Below are 25,066 nucleotides of genomic sequence, written 5' to 3' on the forward strand. Positions count from 1 at the left end.
AACTCCGGGCTGGTGGCTCTGGGGTGGAGCAGGTCGGCCTGTGGCCAACTCGGTACAACGCCCGGGGCTTTGCGGAGCTCTGCAGGCGAGGTTGGGATATCTCCAGCAGGGGGCACTGGGGCATTTCACCCCCAGGCCCCCTGGGCATTGGGGCTTTTCTCCCCCCCAGGACTTGATCTCTTTATCTAGTGGCCTTGAAAACGTTGGCTTACAACTTTAAAGAAGTGGCCACTGACTATTTTGCGGGGGGAGGTGGCTTAATTTGAGGACTCCCAACGCCAGAGCTGCCCTGAGACACCCCCCCGCCGCCGCCGCCGAATCGTGAGTGCTCGGTGGTTCTGGAAACCAGTCGTGGCTTTTCAACCGAACGTTGCCCCAAACTGGTGGCCACTTGCCGAAATCGGTGGCCAGCCACCAGCGTCTCAGGGAAAGCGGCCTGTGCCCCGCGTGCAGCATTGACATTTTAGCCATTAAATTTTCTAACAAACGTCAGCCAAAAAGCTCCCGTGTGGTTTGGTTTCGCCGGCGTCTCACGAAGTCGCTGGCGCCTGGAACTCTTCCCTTGCCGCAGCTTAGCCCGGCCTCCGCCTTTGTTCCGGCAACCGAATTCCTTCTGCAGCGCCAGCGGGGGAGCGCGGGGGCGTCGCTGTGCCGCTCCGTGCCTCGGTTTCCCCACGCTGCAGGATGGGATTAATGAGCGCGAGCTGCCGGGTAAGATGCACTGATTGGTTTGACGTGTACCGGTGAAAAGCCCTTCCCAAGCTGTGGGGAAGGGGGGAGCGTTTCCAGAATCTCCATCGGGGCGGCGGGGGGGGGGGGGGGGGGGGTTTTGCAAAATCTCCCACAATGCACTGGAGGGGCAGTGTGAAGGGGAATCAATTGTCCAGCCCCCTCGCCCCCCCAGGAGCCATGCTCGAGGCAGAGCGTCCACCCCCCACCCACCCTGCACAAGCCCCTCTGCCCACTGAGCCAAAGACAGCATCTGCCCCCTCCAAGACAGATCACCCCCCCCAACACAGGAATATTGGTGCTTACTGCCCCCCCATCCCTGGGGCATCTGACCCATGCGCCTCCTCCCAGAGCATCTCAGCCGCCTGCCCCCAAATCCCCCCCCATGGGCTCAGATTGATTTAGCCACAGGCTCCAGGCCCTGCCCATTGCTTGTGTGTGTGTGTGTGTGTGTGGTGGGGGGGGGAGCCAAAGTGGGAGGGGGGCTTCAGGTGCCCCCTAGCCTCCCCCATGAGGTGGACAGGCCGGGGGGGGGAGTCTATCTCATCCAGCTGCCCCCCCGGAAGAGTCAGAGCTGGGGGGGGGTCTGAAGATCTGGGGGGGGAAGGGGAGGCAGTGCCCCTCCCCCATGGTCATGGGGCAGGTTCAGGAGCTGGGAGTCCGAGGGGGGCAGCAGGACTGTGGGTGTGGATGAGGGTTCGGGCAGGGCAGATGGGGAGGAAGCTGGGGCAGGGCTCTTTCCTCTGTAGCCATTGCCCCTCCTCAACAGTCGGCCATCTTTGCTGTGGGCAGCATGGCCTCAGATTTCCACCGTCCCCCTTTTAGGGAGCGGGTTCTAGAGAGACCCCCTTCCGTCGCCCCTTCTTGGCCCGGGCGGTTAGGTGCCAGGCGGGGCCCGGTGGGTTGTTTCACTGGGGAACAGAATCATGTGTTTTCCCCCTGGCGCCGTCCCGTTTGCTTGCGAGGAAGACGGGACGAATCCCGTTTCCCTGGGCACAGTGGGACCAACCAACCAACCGTGGGCAGTTGTCTCCTTCCTCACAATGTCAAATCCACCTTCCCCGTGGGTTCTGGGCCCACCAGAAGCTCATTTTCTGCTCTCTCTCGCGCCGCTTGCTAAACCAGCCCATAGCCCCCGGTTACTTATTGCTGCCTTGGGCGGTGGCTTCTTTTGTTTACAGTATCGCTGTGTAAACATGGCATTTAATTGCTCCTTCTCTATAGGTCAAAGCCCGGCTTCATAGAGTCTAAGCCTAGATGGAACCATTGGGATCACCTAGCCCGACGCAGGCCGTAGGGTTGCCCTGAAATAACTCCTGTGTGAACTAGAGCAGATCTAGGGAAAGGGCCCGTCTTGGTTTAAAAATGGCCACCCATGGGTCATTCCAGTGGTTCATTCCCCTCCCTAGGAACAATTCATGTCGTCTTCCCAGTCGGGATGGGTTTGGCTTCAACGTCCAGCCATGGGGTGGTGTCAGTCTAGACCGAATCAGCGATTATCCCATTTCCCTCCCCCCTGGGGGTGGGGGGGGGGGGGCTATACCCTCGGGCCCCTGTAACCCCTCCCTCTCTCTGCGGGGCCAGGAGGCTGGACCCAGGCAGGTGGAGCAGAGAATCTCTTGGGTGGGGGGAACAAACCACTGCCCCTTGGGAACACAACCCCCCTGGCCCCAACACTCCTGCTAATGGCTGCACCCCAGGATTGAACCCCCCCCCCCCATGAGAGCAACTGCCCCTGAGCTGGGCACGTTGGGCTCCAAGGGGAGCAGCCACTGGAGGGCGCTGGGGTATAGGGCTCGAGGGTGAGTTGGGGGGGCAGGCTCGGGGGCAGGGCAGGCTCGGGGGCAGGGGGCCGGGCTGCACAGGGGGCAGGCTATGGGGAGGGGGCTCGAGGGTGAGTTTGGGGGGGCAGGCTCGGGGGTTGCAGGATCCCAGGGCAGCCCAACCGGTCCGGCAGGTTTGTGTTATCTTGGCGCCGGGGCCCAGGGATTCTTGGTAACAACCATCCGGCTGCCAGGCCCTGGGCCCAGCCCCTGCCCAGATCCGGGATGCTGCCAGCGGCGGCTCGGTGCCAGGGCTGCCAGGCAGGCGCTGCCCCCTGCCCCAGCGGGATGGGGGGGTGACGGATCGGTTAGCCCCAGAGCAAACCTCCAGATCCCACACTCTGGCCCTGAACACCCCCTGCCCCATAGATACACATGGGGGGGGGGTGTAGTCGGGGCTAGGCCCTGCATCCCCGGCTCTGAGAGGGCAGTGGGGGCTAGTGGTTAGAGCAGGGGGGCTGGGAGCCAGGACTCCTGGGTTCTCCTCCTGGCTCTGGGAGGGGAGTGGGGTCTAGTGGTTAGAGCAGGGAGCCAGGACTCCTGGGTTCTCTCCCTGGCTCTGGGAGGGGAGTGAGGGCTAGTGGTTAGAGCAGGGGGGCTGGGAGCCAGGACTCCTGGGTTCTCCTCCTGGCTCTGGGAGGGGAGTGGTGTCTAGTGGTTAGAGCAGGGAGCCAGGACTCCTGGGTTCTCTCCCTGGCTCTGGGAGGGAAGTGGGGTCTAGTGGTTAGAGCAGGGAGCCAGGACTCCTGGGTTCTCTCCCTGGCTCTGGGAGGGAAGTGGGGGCTAGTGGTTAGAGCAGGGGGCTTGGAGCCAGGACTCCTGGGTTCCCTTCTGACTCTTTCCTGGCCTCCTTTGCACAGCCCTGGAGGACCCCTGCTGCCAACTCAGGTGCCACCCCAAGGTGAAGGGCCCCCGGCCCCATTCGTCACCTGGCTGCCAGCGGGCAGGGTGAGGGCCCAGCTGCCTTCCCCTTTACCTGGCAGCTCTGCCCCGCCCGGCCACTTCCAAGGAAGTCCTGGGCCCAGCTCCAAGCCCTGCCTGGGGGGGCGGGGGGCGGGGCCTGCGGAGCCCAGGGGGAGGAGCGCAGCCTGGGGAATCATTAACAGGGACAGGACAGCGCGGGAGGGAGGATATGAACCCGGATCCCTGGGGCAGGTAGGTGTGGGCTGCCGTGGTTAGAGCTGGGTGGGCTGGGAATCAGGACTCCTGGGTTCTCTCCCCAGGTCTAGGAGGGGAGTGGGGTTAGTGGTTAGAGCAGGGGGGCTGGGAGCCAGGACTCCTGGGTTCTCTCCCCAGGTCTAGGAGGGGAGTGGGGTTAGTGGTTAGAGCAGGGGGGCTGGGAGCCAGGACTCCTGGGTTCTCTCCTCGGTTCTTGGCAGGGAATGGGGGCCTGGGCCCCATTATGGCTCTTTCTTGCTGCTCTTCCCCGTTCCTCGATTTTATGAGATTAATCCCTGGCGGGGCCGGTTCTGTTTGTTTGCAGGAAATGATGCCCTGGCGATTAGCTTGTTCCTTGTTGGGAGCGTGGGGGGCGGGAAGGGGAGAGTCTATGGTCTATGATAGAACCCCAGCCCCCCGGCTCGAACCACTGGACCCCGCTGCCCTCCCAGAGCCAGGGATGGAACCCAGGCGTCCTGGCTCCCAGCCCCCCACTCTAACCATTGCATCTCATGCCCTGTCCAGCCCTGAGCCCCATAACTCACAGAAATGGAGGTGGGGAACCCAAAACACACCCCTTGAGCCTAATCTTATCGTGCCTTCCGCTGCCGCGCCTGGCCGTGAGCAGGGCGGTGGGGTGTGTCTCTCTTCCCCAAAGCTGGGATCTTGCCCTGAGGCCTTGTCTCCCTCCCTCTAGGGCCTTCGACCGGCGGAGCCCCCCAGGGCAGGAACCCGATTGCCGAGGGCTGGGTCCCGGGGGCTCTCACAAGCGCCAATTGGCCCAGGAGAGATCCGTGCCAGCTGCCAGCACGACAGAGGCACCCATCTGTTTTAGATCCTCCTCACTGTGGTATCTGGGGAAACTGAGGCACAGAGACCGGGGCCATAGTGCAGCAGGACCTTGAACCCAGGACTCCTAGCCCATCCTGACGTCTGCCCCCCAGGCCAGACGGGGGCAGGGTCCAGCTGTGAGGTGCCCCAGGACAGAGACACCCCCTGGTGTGGGGGTGTTTCCCTACAGATGTCGCTACCTCCTAGGACCGCACTGTCAGAGGTGCAGGGTGCTGCGCGTGGGGGCTTGCGGCAAACCGAACGGGGATTAGGTGCCATGCTTTGGACAGGGGATGGGAAGGACTGACGACTGTGAGCTCTGTGTCTGGGCAGCGCCCGGCCCGATGGGGCCCTGATCTCGGTGACTCTGTGTCTGGGCAGCGCCCGGCCCGACAGAGCCCCGATCTAAGGGACTCTGGGTCTGGGCAGCGCCCGGCCCGACGGGGCCTCGATCTTGGTGATTCTGTGTCTGGGCAGCACCTGGCGCAGAGACAGAGGACTGACCATCTGACCAGGTGGGCAGGGAGGTTGGCAGAGAGCAGGGTGTTTTGGGGAGGTGTCTGTGTGTGTGTGTATCTATTGTGTCTGTAGCTCTGATTGTGTGTGTGTGGGGGGGTGCCCCCCAACCCCATCCCCACTCGCCACGGGGCCCATGGCGGCCTCCCAGCTGGACTGCCTGGAGGACGCCCCCGTGGGGACCCCAGTGACTGAATCCAGCCCCGAATTCTTCTACTCGGAGGGGCAGCGGCTGGCTGTGGAGGCTCTGCTGGCCGGAGGGCAGTCGGCCTATGTGCAGCGCCTGGCGCAGGACAGGCTGCGCCCCTTCCTGTCCGACGACGAGCTCCGGCACCTGGCCGAGGCAGCCCGGGACGTCCCAGAGCCAGCGGGGGAGTGCGACGGGGACGCCGACGAGCTCAGCCTCAGCTACTGGCCCGGGTGCTCGGATGAGCCCATCCCCGAACTGGAGCTGGGCTGGCCCCTGGATGGGAACTGGAAGGGCATCACCCGTGCGGAGGTCTACACGCACCCGCCGGGGGACGGGGCCCCCAAGGTCAAGGAGCTGGTGCGCAGGAAAATTCAGGAGGCTGCCAAGGTAACGGGGAGCCAGGACGCCTGGGTTCCATCCTCCGCTCTGGGAGGGGAGTGGGGTCTAGTGGTTAGAGCAGCGGGAGCTGGTGGCCAGGACTCCTGGGTTCTCTCCCCAGTTCTGGGAGGGGAGTGGGGTCTAGTGATTAGAGCAGGGGGGCTGGGAGCCAGGACTCCTGGGTTCTCTCCCCAGCTCTGGGAAGGGAGTGGGGTCTAGGGGTTAGAGCAGGGAGACTGGGAGCCAGGACTCCTGGGTTCTCTCCCCAGCTCTGGGAGGGGAGTGGGGTCTAGTGGTTAGAGCAGGGAGACTGGGAGCCAGGACTCCTGGGTTCTCTCCCCAGCTCTGGGAGGGGAGTGGGGTTAGACCTGTTGTCGGGAGTTCCAGAGGAATGATACCGGGTGCTGGGAGCCCAAGCTACCCTGCTCAGTCTCCCCTCACCCCCCATCCCAGCCGGGCCGGTCTCTGCCCTGGGGCCGGATGGGAGCCGGCGCCCCCTAGAGGGGATGTGTGCAGCTCTTTGTGGGGTGTTTCCCAGGTGGTTGCCATCGTGATGGACGTCTTCACGGACCCCGACATCCTGCTGGACCTGCACGAGGCCGGCATGCAGCGCGGGGTCCCCGTCTACCTGATCCTGGGGGAGCAGCACCTGGCCGCCTTCCTCAGCATGGCAGAGGGCGCCTGCCTCAACGTGCGCTACATGGAGGTGAGGCCTGGCCCCCTGCAGCCAGCGCCCCCTAGTGTTGCCCTGGGGCAACGGGACAAGCCCCGACCGCCAGGGGAGGGCGCCCCCTGCTGGGAAGGGACTGCAAAGGGAGAAAAGCGCGGGGGTGGGGGGGGACGTGCTCCGGGGCTGGGATACAGAGATCGGGGGGGGGGGGGGTGTTTGGCTACGCTCAGGGACCCCAATCCCCTCTGGCTTTGGTTATCTGCCCTGGGGGTGGGGATCCTCCTGCCTCCTGATTTTGTGCCTCCTCCCCTGCCCCCACCAGAACCTGCGGGTCCGGGTCATTGCGGGCTGCACCTTCTGGAGCCGACAGCGCAAACAGGTCACTGGGACCCTGAAGGAGAAATTCCTGCTGATCGACGGGGACACGGTGATAACGGGGAGCTACAGGTGAGGGGGGGCATCGGGGATGAATGGGAGGGGAGAGCACCCCCGGCTGGGTCCCCCGCTCCCTGCAGCACCGGGGGGGGGGGGTTCCTTTAGCGTCTCCCATCTTCTCCCAGCCCAGAGGGGCCTTCTCCACGCCAGCCGAGGGGTCCCCGTATAACCCAGAGGGGCCGCATCTCAGCGCCGGGCCTTGGTCTCTGCAATTGGGTGTCAATGGGGTGGGGGGTTTGTATGAGGGGGACGGACCCGGCCGGCTGGGCAGCGAGGCTGAGAACGTACTGAACTCAGTTCACAAGTGGCGAGAGAAGCCCTCGGTTTGAGCAGCGTTGGGATGCGCGGATCATACGGCGGGTGCCAAGTGGTGGGGCAGCGTGGGTGTGTTGGGGGCAATATGCCACCTCTTTGTGCTTTGCAGAAGGGAGAGCTCCCCATGGTGAGGGATCAGCACCCCCACGCTGCAGTAGGGGAATCCTGCAGAAAAGCGTGGGGAAAGGACCAGACCCCTAGATCCCGCAATGTGTTTGTGTCAGTGTTAGGGGCTGAGATGGGGAGAGAACCCAGGAGTCCTGGCTCCCAGCTCCCTCTGCTCTAACCACTAGACCCCACTCCCCTTCCAGAGCTGGGGAGAGAACCCAGGAGTCCTGGCTCCCAGCCCCCTCCACTCTAACCACTAGACTCTCTAGTTGCTGACTCCATCACTCCTCTCTCTGGGCTCCAGACCTCATGGTGACATCGCTCACTGTGACCTCACTGCATGGTGATGACATCACTGTGAGATCACCAGGCTCTGGCTGGAATGGGCCAATGAGAATCTTGCAGCCTTATTGTGAGGTCATCGCTGCTGGGCTCCTCATTCTGGGCAAGGGGGCTCGAGGCAGCACTGAGCTCTCTGCAGCGCCCACGGCCGGTAGCCCAGAGCGACCCGGTTAGCGACAGACACGTTCGGAGGGGCTGGGAGTCCGGATCCGCCAGCCAGACCCTGGTTCTGAACTCGAGTCCTGGCGATTCCCACCTGGTTCTGGAGTGACTGGATCTGAGCAATTGGGATCCAGCTCTTTCCCTGGTACTGACATCGCTGGAGCCAGGAGATCTGGATCCAGACCCTGGTTCTGACATCCCTGGAGTGGCGCAGATCCAGACCCCGGTTCTGATGTTGCTGGAGCAACCTGGATCCAGACCCTGGTTCTGAAGTCACTGGAGCAGCCCAGATCCAGACCCTAGTTCTGAGGTTGCTGGATCCAGGAGATCCAAATCCAGAGCCTGGTTCTGATGTCCCCGGTGTGGGGTGGATCCAGACTCCAGTTCTGAAGTCACTGGAGCAGGAGGGCCAGGACCTGGTTGTAACCTCCCTGGAGCAGCCCGGATCCAGACTCCGGTTCTGAAGTCGCTGGATCAGGAGGGCTGGGACCTGGTTCTGACGTCCCCAGAGCGGCCCAGATCCGGACCCTGGTTCTGCCCTCCCCGTCTGTGCGATCACCATGCTGCCCCTGCTGGCGCTCTCTCTCCTGCTGGCGCTGCCCGGCGCCAGCCCCAAGGAGTGCTTCTTCTGCGAGGTGACATCCTCCCGCCACTGCCCCAGCACCCGCATGAGCTGCGCCCAGGATGAGGATTGCTTCGTGGGGCACGGGGCCGCCCTGGGCGTCTCCCTCATCCAGACCAAGGGCTGCACCCGGGCCATCCGCTGCGGCAAGGAGCACCCCGTCACCCACATGGGGGTGACCTACAGCCTGGTCACCGTGTGCTGCAAGGGCAGCCTGTGTAACGGGGCCGGCGCCCGCCCGCGAGGGCCCAGCCTGGGTCTGCAGCTGGCGCTGGGCACGGCCGTCCTGCTGCGGGCGCTGTGAGAGACTCGGGGGGGAGGGTTGCGTGAAGAGGCGTTGGCAGAATAAAGCCCTGGCACAGGGTGACGGCTGGTGTGGTTGTCTCTGCGCCGAGCTGGGGATCCTGGGGTCCCTGGTCGTGCCGGTTTTGGGGGAGCTGGGTGCCATGGGGATCCGGGTGAGGAGTCAGCAGGGTTGGGGTGGATTAAACGGGGCGTGGGGGGGCGGGGGGGGACGACAGGACAGCAGGAAGTGAGAACTGGGAATAGGACCCAGGCGTCCGGGCGTGAATGTAGAGTCATGCAGGAGGGATTGGAAACTGGGAATAGGACCCAGGCGTCCGGGGGTGCATGCAGAGTCATGGGGGCTGGGAAGGGGAGCGGGGGGATGGCAAACTGGGATGGGAACCCAGGCGTCCGGAGATAGACTTCCACCCCCACCCCAGGTCTCATCCATGCCGCGTTGGCTCTTTGGGAGCAGGACCCGTCTTTGCATCGGCACAACGGGAATTGGCCCCAGGATTGGTGCCCACGAACCCCGGGATCCGGGCCCAGTCCCGGGTGGGTCTGTGGCCGTCCGCTTCCCTGAGTGCCCCCTGCCTCCGGCCTCAGTGCGTGGGGACGAGGTGAGCGGTTGCTGCGCCCCACCCCCGAGGGGCCGCGTGGCAGCGCTGGGCAGGGGGGCCCGGGAGACCCAGCCCCAGGCCCGTCCCAGAGGTGGTCGCCCCTGAGCACCGGGTGCGACGTCGCTGTTCACCCCCCCCCCGAGCGGATGCTCTCCTGGGGGGAAGGGGCCGTTTGCTGTAGGGTGGGGGGTTCGGGATCCCCCCCATTTCCCAGCGTTTCATTTTCCTTACGGACGTTTCCAATGTTGTTGGTTCAGAACGTTTAATTTTTCTTGTTTTCTCCCTGTCTCCCTGCACCCCACTTGCCCCTCCCCCACCCCTGCACCCCACTCACCGCGCCCCCACCCCGCTGTCCTATGGCCCCTCCCCCACCTCTGCACCCCACTCACCCGCCCCCACCCCGCTGTCCTATGGCCCCTGTCCCACCCCCCTGCATCCCACTCACCGCACCCACCCCGCTGTCCTATGGCCCCTCTCCCACCCCCCTGCACCCCACTCACCCGCCCCCACCCCGCTGTCCTATGGCCCCCCTCCCACCCCCCGGCACCCCACTCCCCCGCCCCCACCCCGCTGTCCTATGGCCCCTTGACCGCACCCCTGCTCCCCACAGACCGCGCCCCCACCCCGCTGTCCTATGGCCCCTTTCCCGCCCCCCTGCACCCCACTCACCGCGCCCCCCACCCCGCTGTCCTATGGCCCCTTTCCCGCCCCCCTGCACCCCACTCACCGCGCCCCCACCCCGCTGTCCTATGGCCCCTGTCCCACCCCCCTTCATCCCACTCACCGCACCCACCCCGCTGTCCTATGGTCCCTGTCCCACCCCCCTGCACCCCACTCACCCGCCCCCACCCCGCTGTCCTATGGCCCCTTTCCCGCCCCCCTGCACCCCACTCACCGCGCCCCCACCCCGCTGTCCTATGGCCCCTGTCCCACCCCCCTGCACCCCACTCACCGCGCCCCCACCCCGCTGTCCTATGGCCCCTCTCCCACCCCCCTGTGCCCCACTCGCCCGCCCCCACCCCGCTGTCCTATGGCCCCTCTCCCGCCCCCCTGCACCCCACTCGCCCGCCCCCACCCCGCTGTCCTATGGCCCCTCCCCCACCCCCCTGCACCCCACTCACCGCGCCCACCCCGCTGTCCTATGGCCCCTTCCCCGCCCCCCTGCACCCCACTCACCGCGCCCACCCCGCTGTCCTATGGCCCCTGTCCCACCCCCCTGCACCCCACTCACCGCGCCCCCACCCCGCTGTCCTATGGCCCCTTTCCCGCCCCCCTGCACCCCACTCACCGCGCCCACCCCGCTGTCCTATGGCCCCTCCCCCACCCCCCTGCACCCCACTCACCGCGCCCACCCCGCTGTCCTATGGCCCCTTTCCCGCCCCCCTGCACCCCACTCACCGCGCCCACCCCGCTGTCCACGCGCCCCTTTCCCGCCCCCCTGCACCCCACCCACCGCGCCCACCCCGCTGTGCTATGGCCCATGTCCCCCCCCCCGGGAACCCACTCGCCCGCGCCCACCCCGCTGTCCTATGGCCCCTGTCCCACCCCCCTGCACCCCACTCACCCGCCCCCACCCCGCTGTCCTATGGTCACTGTGCCACCCCCCTGCACCCCACTCACCGCACTCCCACCCCTCTCTCCTATGGCCCCTTTCCCCCCCCCCTGCACCCCACTCACCCGCCCCCACCCCGCTGTCCTATGGCCCCTCTCCCACCCCCCTGTGCCCCGCTTGCCCATTCCATACCCCCTGCACCCTGCTATCCTCCACTTGCCCCTCCCCCACCCCCTGCACCCCCACTCGCCCCGCCCCCACCCTGCTATCCTCTGGCCCCTGTCCCACCCCTCCTGCACCCCACCCCCCATGCACCCACTGTCCTCACTTGCACCTCCCCCACTCCGCTATCTCCCATTCACCCCACCCCCACCCTCCCTGCTGCACCCCACGCCCCTCCCTGCCCTGGCACACCCCGCCTTCCCCTCCCCCCCTCACTCCTGCCCCCCACGATCCCCCCACCCCCTCCCGCAGCTTCACGTGGAGCGACGCCCGCCTGAGCCGCCAGCTGGTGACGTTGCTGACGGGCGAGATCGCCGGGGCCTTCGACCGCGAGTTCCGGACCCTCTACGCCGCCTCCCGCCCGCTGGCGCCCGCCCGGGCCCCCCTGCCCAGCCCCCCGGCCCCGCCCCGCGACGGCCGCCCCAACGGCCAGCCCGCCCCCTACCGCAGCGAGCTGGCCGGGCTGCAGCTGTCCAAGGGCGCCCACCGGGTGGCCGAGCGCCGCTCCGTGGCCCCCCAGCCCGTGGCCAAGAGCCGGGCCGGGGAGTGGGAGCTGGTGCGGGTCGTGCGGGCCACGGTGGGCGACGAGCTGCCCGCCCTGCCCCGGCGCCTGGGCCCCGAGGGCCACAGCGCCCTGAGCGACGTGGACCGGGGCGGCCGGCCGGGCCGGCTGGCGGGCGCCACGGGGCAGAGACCCAGCAAGTCCCTCTGGGACCTGAGCCGCCTCTCGCAGCTCTCCGGCTCCAGCGACGGCCCCGAGTCGGGGGACGAGGCGAAGGTGAGCGGGCGGGGCCGGGCCAGGGAGGGGGCTGCGAATCCTGGGGGGCATTTGGGGGGTTCACTGTGTGTCCTGGGGGGCAGGGCTGGGGATTTGTGGGGGTTCACTGTGTGTCCTGGGGGACGGGCTGGGGATTTGTGGGGGTTCACTGTGTGTCCTGGGGGGCAGGGTTGGGGATTTGGGGGGTTCACTGTATATCCTGGGGGACAGGGCTGGGGATTAGGGGGGTTCACTGTATATCCTGGGGGTCAGGGCTGGGGATTTGGGGGGTTCACTGTATATCCTGGGGGACAGGGCTGGGGATTAGGGGGGTTCACTGTATATCCTGGGGGTCAAGGCTGGGGATTAGGGGGCCCTGTCCCCCAGATATACAGTGTATCCCGGCGGGGGGCAGGGCTTTAGGATATGGGAGTCTCCTGTGTATCCTGAGGGGGAAGGCTTAGGATGTGGGGTCCCCTGTGATCCCAGGGGACAGGGCTGGGGACTGGAGCCTCTGTATCCTGGGGCACAGGACTGGGGATTTGGGGGGTTCACTATATCCTTGGGGGACAGGGCTGGGGATTAGGGGGCCCCCCACATGCATCCCAGGCAGGGCTGGGGGTGGGGTGATGTCCCCCCCCACCGCCCCGTATCTCCGCTCCCGGCTGCACCCTGGGCCCTGCCTTAGTGCAACATCTCCTCCGCCCTGGGTCAATATTGACCCAGGCGCTGCTCCCGGCTCTGCCCCACGGGGCCTTTGCCTTCCTTGGGCCAGCCGTGGGGCAGCGCCGCTCCCCCAGGCCCTGACACCCCCTGAATTCCCAGCTGCGTCTCCCTTGCGCCAGTGTCTCCTCCCGTCCCCTCCCGTCTCTCCCTTTCCTCCTTCCCTCCCTCGTTCCCTGGTTCTTTGCCGTCCCCCCGTTTCTCCTTTGCTGCCATGGGGGCTGGAGAGGGGGGGCAGATGGGGGATGGCACTGCAGGATCCGCCCCCCCCCCCGAACCCTCTGTGCTGGGGGACCCTGGGGCGGGGTGAAGAAATGCTGGAGCGGGTTGGGGGGGTGGGTCGGGGCAGGGACCCCCAGGAAGATCTGTGGTGGGGGGGAATTCAGGGATGGGGGACATACAGGGGGGAGCAGGGACCCATTTGGTGGAAGATGGGGGGGTGAGAGGGTGGAGGCTGGGCTGGGGAGGTGGGTTGGAGGGATTTGGGGGTAGGTGGAGCTTCTGGGACACGGGCAGGAGAGCCCTGAGGGGAGAGGTTTGGGGGTGAGAGAGACTCTGGGGTGGGATGATGGGGGGCAGAGGATGCTGGGCTGTGGGGCAGAGGGCACTGCGGGGGGGAGACAGGCAGGGGTGCTCCCAGATGGCACTAACTCTCCTCCTCCCCCCACCAGGGCAAGCACAAGTGGGGCCTGCAGGACACGCCAGCCCGGGCGCTGATGAGGCGGAGGGGTGCGCCCCCGGCCAGCGAGGAGCCCCGCCAGCCCCCCATCTTCCTGTCGCCCGCCTACATGCCCCCGCCGCAGGGCTACCGGGCCTTGGGCCGGCTGCAGGGGCAGCTCTACCACGGGCCCACGGCCCTGCCCCGTGTCTGGGGGGCCCCCCACGGCTACAGCCGGGACCGTCGCTATTGAATGGGCACCTACCAGTAGCGGCTGGCTGAGTGGTGGGGTTTGAGACACCCCCCCATCTCCCCAGGCTGCCCCCAACTGGGGCAGGCCTGTAGGTTACACCGGAGCCAGCGTGCGAGCAGGAGGGAGATGTCCCAGTGGTGCGGGAGGAACCGGAGCCGGCATCTGGGCTAAACTGGAATGTTTTTGGCCCAGGGTTTAACTGGGGTTGAAAAGCTGAGGCTGGGAAGTCACTGGAATCAACCCGGCCCTGGGAGCCACGGTACTGGTGTTACTGGGAGGAACTGGTGGGCCTAGAGAGGGCCAGGGCTCGGTGCTTTGTGGGCGGGCGAGTACGGATTACGCTGGGACACGAAACCGGGAGGTGGAGGATGATTTGGGGCAGCTCAGGGCACAGGGCTGGCAGGCACCAGGCATGTCCCCCCTCCACGGCACTGCTGGAGCTTGTGTGTGTGTGTGTGTGGGAGGGGGGGGAAGCTGGGGGGGCAGATTAAACTGGCATGACCTGGGAGCACAGATTTCCTCCCACGCCTCAGGGGTGAACCGGGCTGGGACCTGGCAGCTATGGGGGTGCTGGAGCGTTACTGGGAGGAGGTGGGACAATGGGACTGGCTTTGGGAGAGGGAGCTGGGGACGCCCCGGGACATTTCCAAGCAGCACCGGTGGCTATACTGGGATTCCAGTGCCACACCAGAGGGCTGGGGAGCAGTGCTCTGAAGGAGCCGGAGCCCAAGCAACTGGGACGAGAACGGGGTTTTAATGGGGTCTAGGGGTTAGAGCAGGATGGGCTGGGAGCCAGGACTCCTGGGTTCTATCCCCCTGCTCAGGGAACGGGGAGTCTGGGAACCTGGGTTCTGTTGCCAGGTTGCACGCTGATGAGGGATGATAATTATGTACAAAACACCAGAACAAATTGTCTCTTCCAGTTGAAAGGGGGAGTTTTGTTTCCTTGCGGCGTTTACCCTCCACCTGCTGGCTTGGGACCCTGGAGCAGGGGCCCCATCAGGGGCTAAAGCCCCAGCTCCTGGAGTCATGAGACCCTTGTTGCGTCTCCACCATCAATTAACCAGGCACCTCTGGGTCTTGGGAGAAAAGGGGGGTGGGGAGAAGAGGAACGTGACTGGCCCTTGCTGGGGTCTGAGGGAGCTTGAGCCAACTGCTCCCCGCTGGGGAACTTGCTGTAGGGGCAGGGCCTTCACTCCCAGCCCCACTGCTCTGGGCCTCTGTGGGGCAGAAGGGAAAGAGCCCCTCACATTCCCTATCAGACAACCTGCAGAGCTGCCAATGGTAGGTGGGAGGAGATGCCCCTGCAGTGGTATCCCCTAGGCCCCTCCCCCACACCAAGTGGCCAGGCCCACCTAGGACAGAGACAGGGTGGGAGCTCAGGGACCCTCGCCTCTGGGTCAGACTCGCTCCGCCCGGCCTCTCGGCTCCCTCCCGCACTCCCAGCTTGGGGGCAGCACTCCCCCCGCAGGAAGGTCTGCAGGACTTAGGGGTCTACAGGGCTGCAGAGAAGAAAAATGGGGAGGTGGGCTCAGGGGACCCCAAAAATAGGACCACAGGCCCCTCCAACAGCCTCCCCCCACCCACTAAGTGCTTCTGGGCTCTTGCCACCTTAGAAGCACCAGTGCTAATGTCTACTTTCCACAGGGTAATAACCTACTACTGCTGCTGCTGGCAGCACACGCGCCCCCATTTCACGGCAGGTGGGGGCAGGCTTAGGGCTCCTTGAGAGAAGTGTGGGGCAATGTTTGCTGAGCCCCCCCCCCATTTTGTGTCAAGTACAGGCAAGTTGTGGAAAGCCCACAGCCCTGGTACAACTGTCCCCACTTTCATAAGCCCTGGACACCACCCCCCACCCCCTTGAACACACAACTCGAGCCAGAGGAGGGGGTTTTCCATATTACAGGAAATGGCAGGAGTTTGAAGTTGCACCTGGTCTGAAACATTTTTCACATTATTTTAATTACACAAAAGGGTTTTTTCTTTTTCGAAAAAAGAGGGGGTAAAAACTTGACCCTCCTGCGTCTGGATTTTTATCATAACCACGTGTTTTGAGGGACCAGGCCCTCGTCTTTTGAGAGTTTCCTTTCAGGTCAAAAATGTTTGGAGCAAAAACGGCAGCCGCTGAGTTCCTTGGTTGACCTCTCGTCAGAAAAAGCGGATAGAAAACAATGAATTTTTTTTATGGGGGGGTGGGGGAAAGAAAAATCAAGGTTCTGTTCTCAAAGCACCAAGTTTTTCCTTCCTCCTGGAAGGAATTTCAGCCCAGTCAGACACGTGCGTTTTCCTAAATGTTTTTGTTTTCGGGGAGCAGGGGGATCAAAATCCCCTTTGATGAAAACCCAGCCAGCTTCACGCCCCACCTCCAGGGAAGGAGGAACGAGGGTCCCAGGGCCGATGGGATCATGGTGATCATCCGGTCTGACCTCCTGCGTAACACACGCCGCCACCAACTCCTGGGAAACACGAGACAGCTGCAGCCGACGCCTGCCTGAGTTTGCTGGGAGCCTGAGCCGGGGGGGGCCGACAGCAGGTGGGTGGATCCAGAGGGTCACAGACTCGGTGTAGAAGGGAGAGGAGCAAACATCTCCCCCACCAGCCCACCTGCGTGGAGGCGCACGGTGTACGCGCTGCCTCTCGACGACTTGTGTAGCCAGATCCCGGGCACCTGCCCCAGCAGCCTCAGCACGTCTTCGTACCCTGCTTCCTGGCTCAGCGCCACCAGGTCCAGGTCCTGGTCCCGCCGCACGGCCTCCAGCAGCTTGGGCAGCCCCAGGCCCAGGGGGAAGGGGCGCAGGATATTCCACAGAAAGGGGGCGAGGGTGGCAGCCACACCTGGGGACAAACACCATGAGATCAGAAGCGGAGAGGCACATGGGACCCTGGAGATGGGAGCTAGCTCAAACCCTACAACCTAGGAGTCCTGCTCTCAGCGCTAGACCCCACTCCCCTCCCAGTGCCAGGGCTAGAACCCAGGAGTCCTGGCCCCCAGCCCCCCGCTCTCACCACTAGACCCCACTCCCCTCCCGGTGCCAGGGCTAGAACCCAGGAGTCCTGGCCCCCAGCCCCCTGCTCTAACCACTAGACCTCACTTCCCTCCCAGAGCTGGGGAGAGAACCCAGGAGTCCTGGTTCCCAGCCCCCTCTGCTCTCACCACTAGACGTCACTCCCCTCCCAGAGCCAGGGCTAGAACCCTGGAGTCCTGGCTCCCAACTCTGCGCTTTAACCACCTCTGTCTCCCATGGATTTCCGTCTCTTCGACCGAGCAGGCTTCTTCGGCCGCTGGCGCACCAGATCCCCCCTTCCGGGGTGGCAGGAGGCAGAGGACCCAGGATCCGAGTGCGGGGCTGGCTGTGACTGGCTGTTGCATGGGGCTGGACTGGGGGTGCCCCCGGGGGCTAGTGCGGATTCATCTGCCAACGCTAGAAAGGGGAGAAAAGTAACAGACTTTACAGCCAAAAAAGAAATCACTAACACTGACCAGAGATAAAGCAGCAACGGGGCCGCGGGGTGGGTCAGACACCCCCGAGGAAAGATCAAGGCGAGATACAGCCAACGCACCCCCACCCACTGCCCCCACCAGCCCGCCAGACGTCCTCCTCGGCGTGCAGCATCTCAGCACTCCTCGAAACAAAAAAAATGAAGCGTCTCACCATTCAGGCCGCAACAAACTGCTCAAAAACATGAAACAGGCGCAGCTGACGCCTGCCTGAGTTTGCTGAGAGCCTGAGCCGGGGGGGGGGCGACAGCGGGTGGGTGGATCCAGAGGGCCACAGACTCAGTGTAGAAGGGAGAGGGGTAAACATCTCCCCCACCCACCCACCTGCGTGGAGGCGCACGGTGTATGCGCTGCCTCTCGACGACTTGTGTAGCCAGATCCCGGGCACCTGCCCCAGCAGCCGCAGCACGTCTTCGTACCCTGCTTCCCGGCTCAGCGCCACCAGGTCCAGGTCGTGGTCCCGCCGCACGGCCTCCAGCAGCTTGGGCAGCCCCAGGCCCAGGGGGAAAGGGTGCAGGACATGCCGCAGAAAGGGGGCGAGGGTGACAGCCACACCTGTGGAGAGACAATGAGGGATCAGAAGCAGAGAGGCACATGGGACCCTGGAGATTAGAGCCAGCTCAACCCCTAGAACCTAGGAGTCCTGTTCTAACCACTAGACCCCACTCCCCTCCCAGAGTCAGGGAGAGAACCCAAGAGTCCTGGCTCCCAGCCCCCTCTGCTCTAACCACTGGACCCCACTCCCCTCCCAGAGTCAGGGAGAGAACCCAAGAGTCCTGGCTCCCAGCCCCCCCGCTCTAACCACTAGACCCCACTCCCCTCCCAGAGTCAGGGAGAGAACCCAAGAGTCCTGGCTCCCAGCCCCCCCCGCTCTAACCACTGGACCCCACTCCCCTCCTGTTGCCAGGGATTGTACCCAGGAGTCCTGGCTCCCAACTCTGCACTTTAACCACCTCTGTCTCCCATGGATTTCCGTCTCTTCGACCGAGCGGGCTTCTTCGGCCGCTGGCACGCCAGGTCCCCCCTTTCGGGGCAGAAGGAGGCAGAGGACCCGAGATCCGAGCGCGGGGCTGGCTGTGACTGGCTGCTGCATGGGGCTGGACTGAGGGGGCCCCCTGGTGCTGGTGCGGATTCATCTGCCGACACTAGAAAGGGGAGAAAAGTAACAACCTACAGCCAAAAAAAAAATATCCCTGACACTGACCAGAGATAAAGCAGCCATAGGGCCGCAGGGTGGGTCAGTCCGAGACCCCTGCTGGAGGAGATCAAGGCTGAGATACCGCCGGTGTGCACCCACCCACTGCCCCTGCCTGCCTGGCAAACGCCGCCTCAGTGTGCAGCATCTCAGGACTCCTCGAAATGAGAAATGAAGCGTCTCACTGTTTGGGCTGTGACGAACTGCTCAAAACCAGGAAACAGGCGCAGCCGACACCTGCCTGAGTTTGCCGGGAGCCTGAGCCCATCGCTCCAAGAGGGAGGAGGAGCCACCGAGTGTACACAGCTCAGCATTGGTTAAACTCGGAGCAGCTCCCCCGTCACACAACAGCGAGCTCAGGCTGTGGGCAGACTCAGGCAGGCAGCTCTGCGCATGCTGTACAAGAGACGCACCTGCCCATGCACAGAGGCAGAGCGCCCTCTGCTGGGCCACGAGAACGCAGCACCGGCTACAAGGCAGGCAGTTCCTGGCCAGGGGAACACGTCCCGGCAAGAGGGGTGGTAATATGGGGATCTCTGGCATGTTTTGGGGAGGCAGGGCAGGCTGCAGATCTGCCCGGAGGGAGAAATTCACACACCTACCTCTCTCAAGCTGGATAAGGCACTGGGGGCCTCTCTCAGGGGTGCACACCCGCAGCCCAGGCACCTGGGCCAGCAGCCCCAGGACGTCCGCGGCGCTCGCAGCCTGGCACAGCGTCTCCACGTCGACCCCATGCTGGTTCCTCATGAGCTCCAGCAGCTTTGCCAGCCTCAGGCCCGAAGCGAAGGCCGACAGGATGCCCTGCACCAGGGGGACGATGGCTGCAAGGCCTGGGATGGACAGGCAGAGAGAGCACAGAGCTTGGGGTTAGGAGTCACCCCTGGAGAGTGCATCCAGCTCAAACCCTAGAACCTAGAGTCCTGCTCTAACCACTAGACATCACTCCCCTCCCAGAGACAGGGATAGAACCCAGGAGTCCTGGCTGCCACCCTCCCGCCCCCTGCTCTAACCACTAGACCCCCCCCCCCGAGCCAGGGATAGAACCCAGGAGTCCTGGCCGCCAGCCACCCACTCTACCCCACTCCCCTCCCAGAGCTGGGGATAGAACCCAGGAGTCCTGGCTCCCAGCGCCCCCTGCTCTAACCAGTAGACCCCTCTCCCCTCCCAGCACCAGGAATAGAACCCAGGAGTCCTGGCTCCCATCTCTCCGCTTGAACCACCTCTGTTTCCCATGGATTTCCAGCTCTTCGACAGAGCAGGCTTCTTCCGCCGCTGGCGGGCCAGGTCGCCTGTTCCAGGGCAGGGGGCAGAGGACCCAGGATCCGAGCGTGCGGCTGGCTGTGACTGGCTGCTGTGTGGGGCTGGCCTGGGGGGGACCCCTGAGGCTGGTGCGGATTCATCTGCCAACTCTACAATGGGGGGGGGGGGGAGAATCGACAGCAAAATAAAACTCACTGACACGGAGCAGAGATAAAACAGCAACAGGGCCATGGAGTGGATCAGAGACACTTGACCCCAGGGAGAGATCAAGGCTGAGATATATGCGGTGTGAACCCACCCAGCACCTGAGCTGGTCCACCAAACCTGCCAAATCTCAGCGCTCCTCAGAACGAAAACCAAAGTCACTCCCCTCCCAGCACTAGGAATAGAACCCAGGAGTCCTGGCTCCCAGCTCCCCCCCCCCCACCCACCCTCTCACCACTAGACCCCACTCCCCTCCCAGAGCTGGAGAGAGAACCCAGGAGTCCTGCCTCTCCCCCCACCTACTCACTTCTTGGCCCAGCTGGTTCCTTGGGCCACTCGTGAGCTGGGTCCCAGTGGTCGGTGGCCCAGTGGCCAGGGGAAATGGAGCATGGCCAGCTGGGGGTACCCCATGAGGGGGGATCCCGACCTGAAGTGGGGAGAGAATAAAACCCCCGTTGGGGCACAAAACCAACTGGGGGAGATGGGAAGAGCCCGGGGGCAGGGGATAGAGGGCTGGGATCCTGCCCATGCATCCCCCAAGGACCCCAACCCCCCGGGGAAGACAGAGTACAGGCCCGGGGGGGGGGGCAGCGCAGCCACCCCAGGACAGACAGACGGACGGGCAGAGGGTCTGTCACACCTGGGACAGAAACAGACATCAAAGCCACAGATGCACCAGGCCCCAGAGCTCCCCCAATTAACGCTCCCCCCAGGCCTACAAAAACCCTCCAACTCTGCCTCTTTGCCCCCAGCCCTCTCCATCACAACCCCCCAATGCTACCCTAAACCCTCCACACCCCCTCCCCCACTCCACCTTGCCCCATCACCCCCCACCCATACAGACCCTTCTCCCACAGCACCCTCCCCCCAACCAGGGCAAAGGGGTGCCCGCCCACCATACCAGCTGGCTGCGGGGGCTCCCACTCCATGGGGGTCTCTGTCCGAGGTGGGGAGCGGCGAGGTCTCTTCCTAGCCGGGGAGCACCCCTCCCTGTCCGAGCCCAGCCCCGGGGAACCGGCAGCCACCACCACCACCTCAAGCCAGGGCTCCATGGTGCCCAGCTGGGATCTCAGGCAGCCCTGGGTGCAGCCCACCTGTGAGGGAAGAGCTAGTGAGCCAGAGACAGAACCCAGGAGTCCTGGCTCCCAGCCCCTCCCCTGCTCTAACCCACTGGACCCCCCTCCCTTCCCAGAGCCAGGAAAGAACCCAGGAGTCCTGGCTCCCAGCCCCTCCCCTGCTCTAACCCACTAGACCCCCCCCTCCCCTCCCCTCCCCTCCCCTCCCAGAGCCAAGAAAGAACCCAGGAGTCCTGGCTCCCAGCCCCCTCCCTGCTCTAACCCACTAGACCCCACTCCCTTCCCAGAGCCAGAGCCAGAACCCAGGAGTCCTGGCTCCTAGCCCCTCCCCTACTCTGCTCTAACCCACTAGACCCCCCTCCCCTCCCCGAGCCAGGAAAGAACCCAGGAGTCCTAGCTTCCTTTGGACAGACCCAAACAAATGAGCTACCACAACAGATACTAAAACCAGAAGCCCTCTGCCTAGGGGTCCCCTTTATACCTTAATCCCTTATGGGGCGGGACCCAAGGGAGCCAATCAGGAGACACCCTCTGGTCACTGAAGGCGGGACCTGAGGAGCAGGCCTTGCCATTGGCTGGTGCTCAGAGCCAATCCCTTGTGCCTTCTGGGAGTTCCAGACCCGCCCCTGACCCAGCCCGGATTTGCAGCAGGTGGCGGCGGCGAGGTTCCCGGCCCAGCCTCGCAGCCGCCCCGAATTCATTCCTGGTTGAAGCAGAGCCGATCTTTTCGCCAGGCCAGCCCGTCTTGATGCGACAATGGCCGGCCACAGAGAATCCACCCTAAACTGATCCACCAGTTCATGCCCCTCCCTGTTAAAAATGATCGTGACGGGGGTGGAGAAAGGGACCAGGGAAGTGTTATTTACCCCTCACATCACACAGCACCCGGGGGCCGGCCGATGAAATGAACAGGCAGCAGGTTTACAAGGAACCTAAGAAAGGGACTTTTCATCCACCTCCCAGTCAACCTCGGGGTGCCAGAACAGGGGGCCATGGGCCTCCCATTTTTTAAGGGTGAGCAACAGGGGGAGGGGGCAGAGAGGAACGAATGGGGGGTGGAGTTGGGGGGTAGAGGTGGCACAGGGGCAGAGCCTCAGGGAGAAGGGGTGGGGCCTTGGGGAGAAGGGGTGGTGTGGGGGTGGGGTTACAGATCTGGCACCGGAGGCCCCTCCCTCTTTTAGGGCACACCCCCTTTTACTCCTCATTAACCAGTGGAACTCACTGCCAGAGGATGGCGTGAAGCCAATAGGATAACTGGGTTCAAAAAAAAGAATTTGAGCCGTTCATGGAAGATTGGTCTGGCTTCAGCCTCCTCCTTGTTGGACCTTTGTCTGCTAAATCTTGTGAAATGGCCAGGCCCTGTGTAGGCACTTACAGCCCTGGCTCAAGTCACCCGCTCGCCTTCCCTTTGTGAAGCCGAGCAGCCGGAGACGCTCACCAGCCGGCATAACATAAGAACATAAGAACATAAGAACGGCCGTACCGGGTCAGACCAAAGGTCCATCTAGCCCAGTATCTGTCTACCGACAGTGGCCAATGCCAGGTGCCCCTGAGGGAGTGAATCTAAAAGGCAACGATCAAGTGATCTCTCTCCTGCCATCCATCTCCATCCTCTGACGAACAGAGGCTAGGGACACCATTCTTACCCATCCTGGCTAATAGCCATTTATGGACTTAGCCACCATGAATTTATCCAGTCCCCTTTTAAACATTGTTATAGTCCTAGCCTTCACAACCTCCTCAGGTAAGGAGTTCCACAAGTTGACTGTGCGCTGCGTGAAGAAGAACTTCCTTTTATTTGTTTTAAACCTGCTGCCTATTAATTTCATTTGGTGACCCCTAGTTCTTGTATTATGGGAATAAGTAAATAACTTTTCCTTATCCACTTTCTCAACATCACTCATGATTTTATATACCTCTATCATGTCCCCCCTTAGTCTTCTCTTTTCCAAACTGAAGAGTCCTAGCCTCTTTAATCTTTCCTCATATGGGACCCTCTCTAAACCCCTAATCATTTTAGTTGCTCTTTTCTGAACCTTTTCTAGTGCTAGAATATCTTTTTTGAGGTGAGGAGACCACATCTGTACACAGTATTCGAGATGTGGGCGTACCATGGATTTATATAAGGGCAATAATATATTCTCAGTCTTATTCTCTATCCCCTTTTTAATGATTCCTAACATCCTGTTTGCTTTTTTGACCGCCTCTGCACACTGCGTGGACATCTTCAGAGAACTATCCACGATAACTCCAAGATCTTTTTCCTGACTCGTTGTAGCTAAATTAGCCCCCATCATATTGTATGTATAGTTGGGGTTATTTTTTCCAATGTGCATTACTTTACATTTATCCACATTAAATTTCATTTGCCATTTTGTTGCCCAATCACTTAGTTTTGTGAGATCTTTTTGAAGTTCTTCACAATCTGCTTTGGTCTTAACTATCTTGAGTAGTTTAGTATCATCTGCAAACTTTGCCACCTCACTGTTTACCCCTTTCTCCAGATCATTTATGAATAAATTGAATAGGATTGGTCCTAGGACTGACCCTTGGGGAACACCACTAGTTACCCCTCTCCATTCTGAGAATTTACCATTAATTCCTACCCTTTGTTCCCTGTCCATTAACCAGTTCTCAATCCATGAAAGGACCTTTCCTTTTATCCCAGGCAGATTTTTATTTTTCCTCGAGTCCACTCCCACCCTGCTCAGTTCACGTTCAGCCAGCCCGTTCCAAAGGAGCCAGGGACCACCAGGAGTCCGGCAGCCACTGAAAGCCGGGACAGACAGTTACACCTTCCTACCGGGCGTATTTTTCCCCCCTCTCCAACTCATAGACTTTAAGGTCAGAAGGGACCATTATGATCATCTAGTCTGATGACCTGCACGACGCAGGCCACAGAATCTCACCCACCCACTCCTGTAACAAACCCCTAACCTGTGTCTGAGCTATTGAAGTCCTCAAATGGTGGTTTGAAGACCTCAAGCTGCAGAGAATCCTCTAGCAAGTGACCCATGCCCCATGCTGCAGAGGAAGGCGAAAAACCTCCAGGGCCTCTGCCAATCTGCCCTGGAGGAAAATTCCTTCCCAACCCCAAGGCAATCAGCTAAACCCTGAGCATGTGGGGAAGACTCACCCACCAGCACCCAGGAAAGAATTCTCTGTAATAACTCAGATCCCAACCCATCTAACATCCCATCACAGACCACTGGGCCTACTTACCTGCTAATAATCAAAGATCAATTGCCAAATTAATTGCCAAAATCAGGCTATCCCATCATACCATCCCCTCCATAAACTCCCGCTGCCACAGCTGCACCCAGCCCAGCTACGATGCTGCCTGTACCAGCTCAGATGATCCCGTAGTGCAAACGTGGTTGGGTTTTTCCCCCGTGCATTAAAGATGGAGAACAGCATTCAGGCCATATGCACAACAGACTGCCCAGGCTCCTGGGTGTTAAAGAGTGGCCGGACAGAGTCCTTGATAGGTCCACAAATCTGAACATCCCATGGACTGGACCATCCCAACAAACAGATCTGATACGAAACCTTCCCCCGCTGCACCTCACACTAATTTCTGATTAGATCTGGGACAACGACCCAGATTAGTTCCCTGGTAGAGCAGAAAAATAAGCAGAACATTTTAGTTTAGGCCAAGTGACTTTGTCCTGGTGGGTGCCAGGGCAGGGGGTTTTGACCTTTTTTTATTCGCAGACCCCCAAGATGATGTCAAATAGAGAAGTGGACCCCTTGGGAAATCTTACGCACAGTCTGGGAACCACCAGGGGTCTGTGGATTGGAGGTTGCAAACCACTTGTCTCAATCCCCCTAATCTAAAGAGCAGGGGTTTTCCATCATGTCATGCATTCCCTGCCCCCCTCCCTGATGAGAGAAAAAAATGGATGCACCAGCAAACGAAAACAAACCCAGGCTGTGAGTCTTGCAACTTAGAGCCAGGCTGAGAACAAGCTTGATGGAGGAGGATCCCACTGCTTCCACCATTTGGCACTCAATTGTCTCTGAAGCAGCCGGCATCTCCCTTAGTTGGAGAAGTTGCTCGAGGGAACTCGGCACTGAGTCAGACTGGTCACCTCCCTGCAGCACACGCTGCCCCAATGGGTTATGTGAAGGAGCCTGCAGTGATGACATAGCCTTGCTGGGTTCTAGGTTCTGCAAGCCAAGGGTCACTCTGCTCTAGCACCTTTAAGAGGTGATTTCCCTACCAGATCATGGATGTTCCCCTCCCTGATGAGAAAAATGTTGCAGAAAGGAGCAGATCATTCAGGAAGCAAATTTTATTGGGAGTAACAGCTGGAGATTCATTAAATAAAAAACAAGACAAGATTCCCCCAAAGGGGTGGGAATATAAATATTTAAATAACATTTTTCCTTTGCTCAGGGCAATGATATGGCTCCAGAAAGGCCACTGACCCTCTCCTGCCAGCCCCCGCATAACACTGGGTGTGTGCATGCCCCTGCCGAA

General features: G+C 62.2%; 3 protein-coding genes across 3 annotated transcripts; 2 read left to right on the forward strand and 1 right to left on the reverse strand.

Moving 5' to 3' along the window:
* Positions 1-5,193: 5,193 nt before the first annotated feature.
* LOC123350417 (protein FAM83E-like) lies at positions 5,194-13,349 on the forward strand. The gene is made up of 5 exons (XM_044989004.1): positions 5,194-5,634; positions 6,164-6,331; positions 6,618-6,742; positions 11,211-11,736; positions 13,110-13,349. Exons 1-5 carry the CDS (start codon positions 5,194-5,196, stop codon positions 13,347-13,349), a joined length of 1,500 nt encoding a protein of 499 aa, XP_044844939.1.
* Positions 7,573-8,589, forward strand: LOC123350418 (sperm acrosome membrane-associated protein 4-like). Its single transcript, XM_044989005.1, has one exon. It carries the CDS (start codon positions 8,218-8,220, stop codon positions 8,581-8,583), a length of 366 nt encoding a protein of 121 aa, XP_044844940.1. The 5' UTR covers positions 7,573-8,217; the 3' UTR covers positions 8,584-8,589.
* Positions 13,350-14,408: 1,059 nt separating the features above from the next.
* Positions 14,409-21,017, reverse strand: LOC123350410. Its single transcript, XM_044988990.1, has 9 exons — positions 20,997-21,017; positions 20,409-20,601; positions 19,815-19,934; positions 19,264-19,452; positions 18,646-18,873; positions 17,802-17,993; positions 17,173-17,403; positions 16,580-16,771; positions 14,409-16,184 (listed from the first exon to the last, which is right to left on the reverse strand). The coding sequence occupies exons 2-9, from the start codon at positions 20,557-20,559 to the stop codon at positions 15,901-15,903; spliced, it is 1,587 nt and encodes a 528-aa protein (XP_044844925.1). The 5' UTR covers positions 20,560-20,601; positions 20,997-21,017; the 3' UTR covers positions 14,409-15,900.
* Between the last annotated feature and the right edge of the window lie 4,049 nt (positions 21,018-25,066).

This window comes from Mauremys mutica, chromosome 15 (assembly GCF_020497125.1).
Source record: "Mauremys mutica isolate MM-2020 ecotype Southern chromosome 15, ASM2049712v1, whole genome shotgun sequence".
Taxonomy (NCBI): domain Eukaryota; kingdom Metazoa; phylum Chordata; order Testudines; family Geoemydidae; genus Mauremys; species Mauremys mutica.

Bases quoted from the DNA above. Each gene is read 5' to 3' on its own strand.
- LOC123350417 (XM_044989004.1), top strand. From the start codon at position 5,194: ATGGCGGCCTCCCAGCTGGACTGCCTGGAGGACGCCCCCGTGGGGACC. The intron at 5,635-6,163 runs GTAACGGGGAGC...GGTGTTTCCCAG, and splicing joins AAATTCAGGAGGCTGCCAAG to GTGGTTGCCATCGTGATGGA. The intron at 11,737-13,109 runs GTGAGCGGGCGG...TCCCCCCACCAG, and splicing joins AGTCGGGGGACGAGGCGAAG to GGCAAGCACAAGTGGGGCCT.
- LOC123350418 (XM_044989005.1), top strand. From the start codon at position 8,218: ATGCTGCCCCTGCTGGCGCTCTCTCTCCTGCTGGCGCTGCCCGGCGCC.
- LOC123350410 (XM_044988990.1), bottom strand. From the start codon at position 20,559: ATGGAGCCCTGGCTTGAGGTGGTGGTGGTGGCTGCCGGTTCCCCGGGG. The intron at 19,453-19,814 runs GTGAGTAGGTGG...CCCCCATTGTAG, and splicing joins GGAACCAGCTGGGCCAAGAA to AGTTGGCAGATGAATCCGCA. The intron at 16,772-17,172 runs GTGGGTGGGTGG...TCCCCTTTCTAG, and splicing joins CACCGTGCGCCTCCACGCAG to CGTTGGCAGATGAATCCGCA.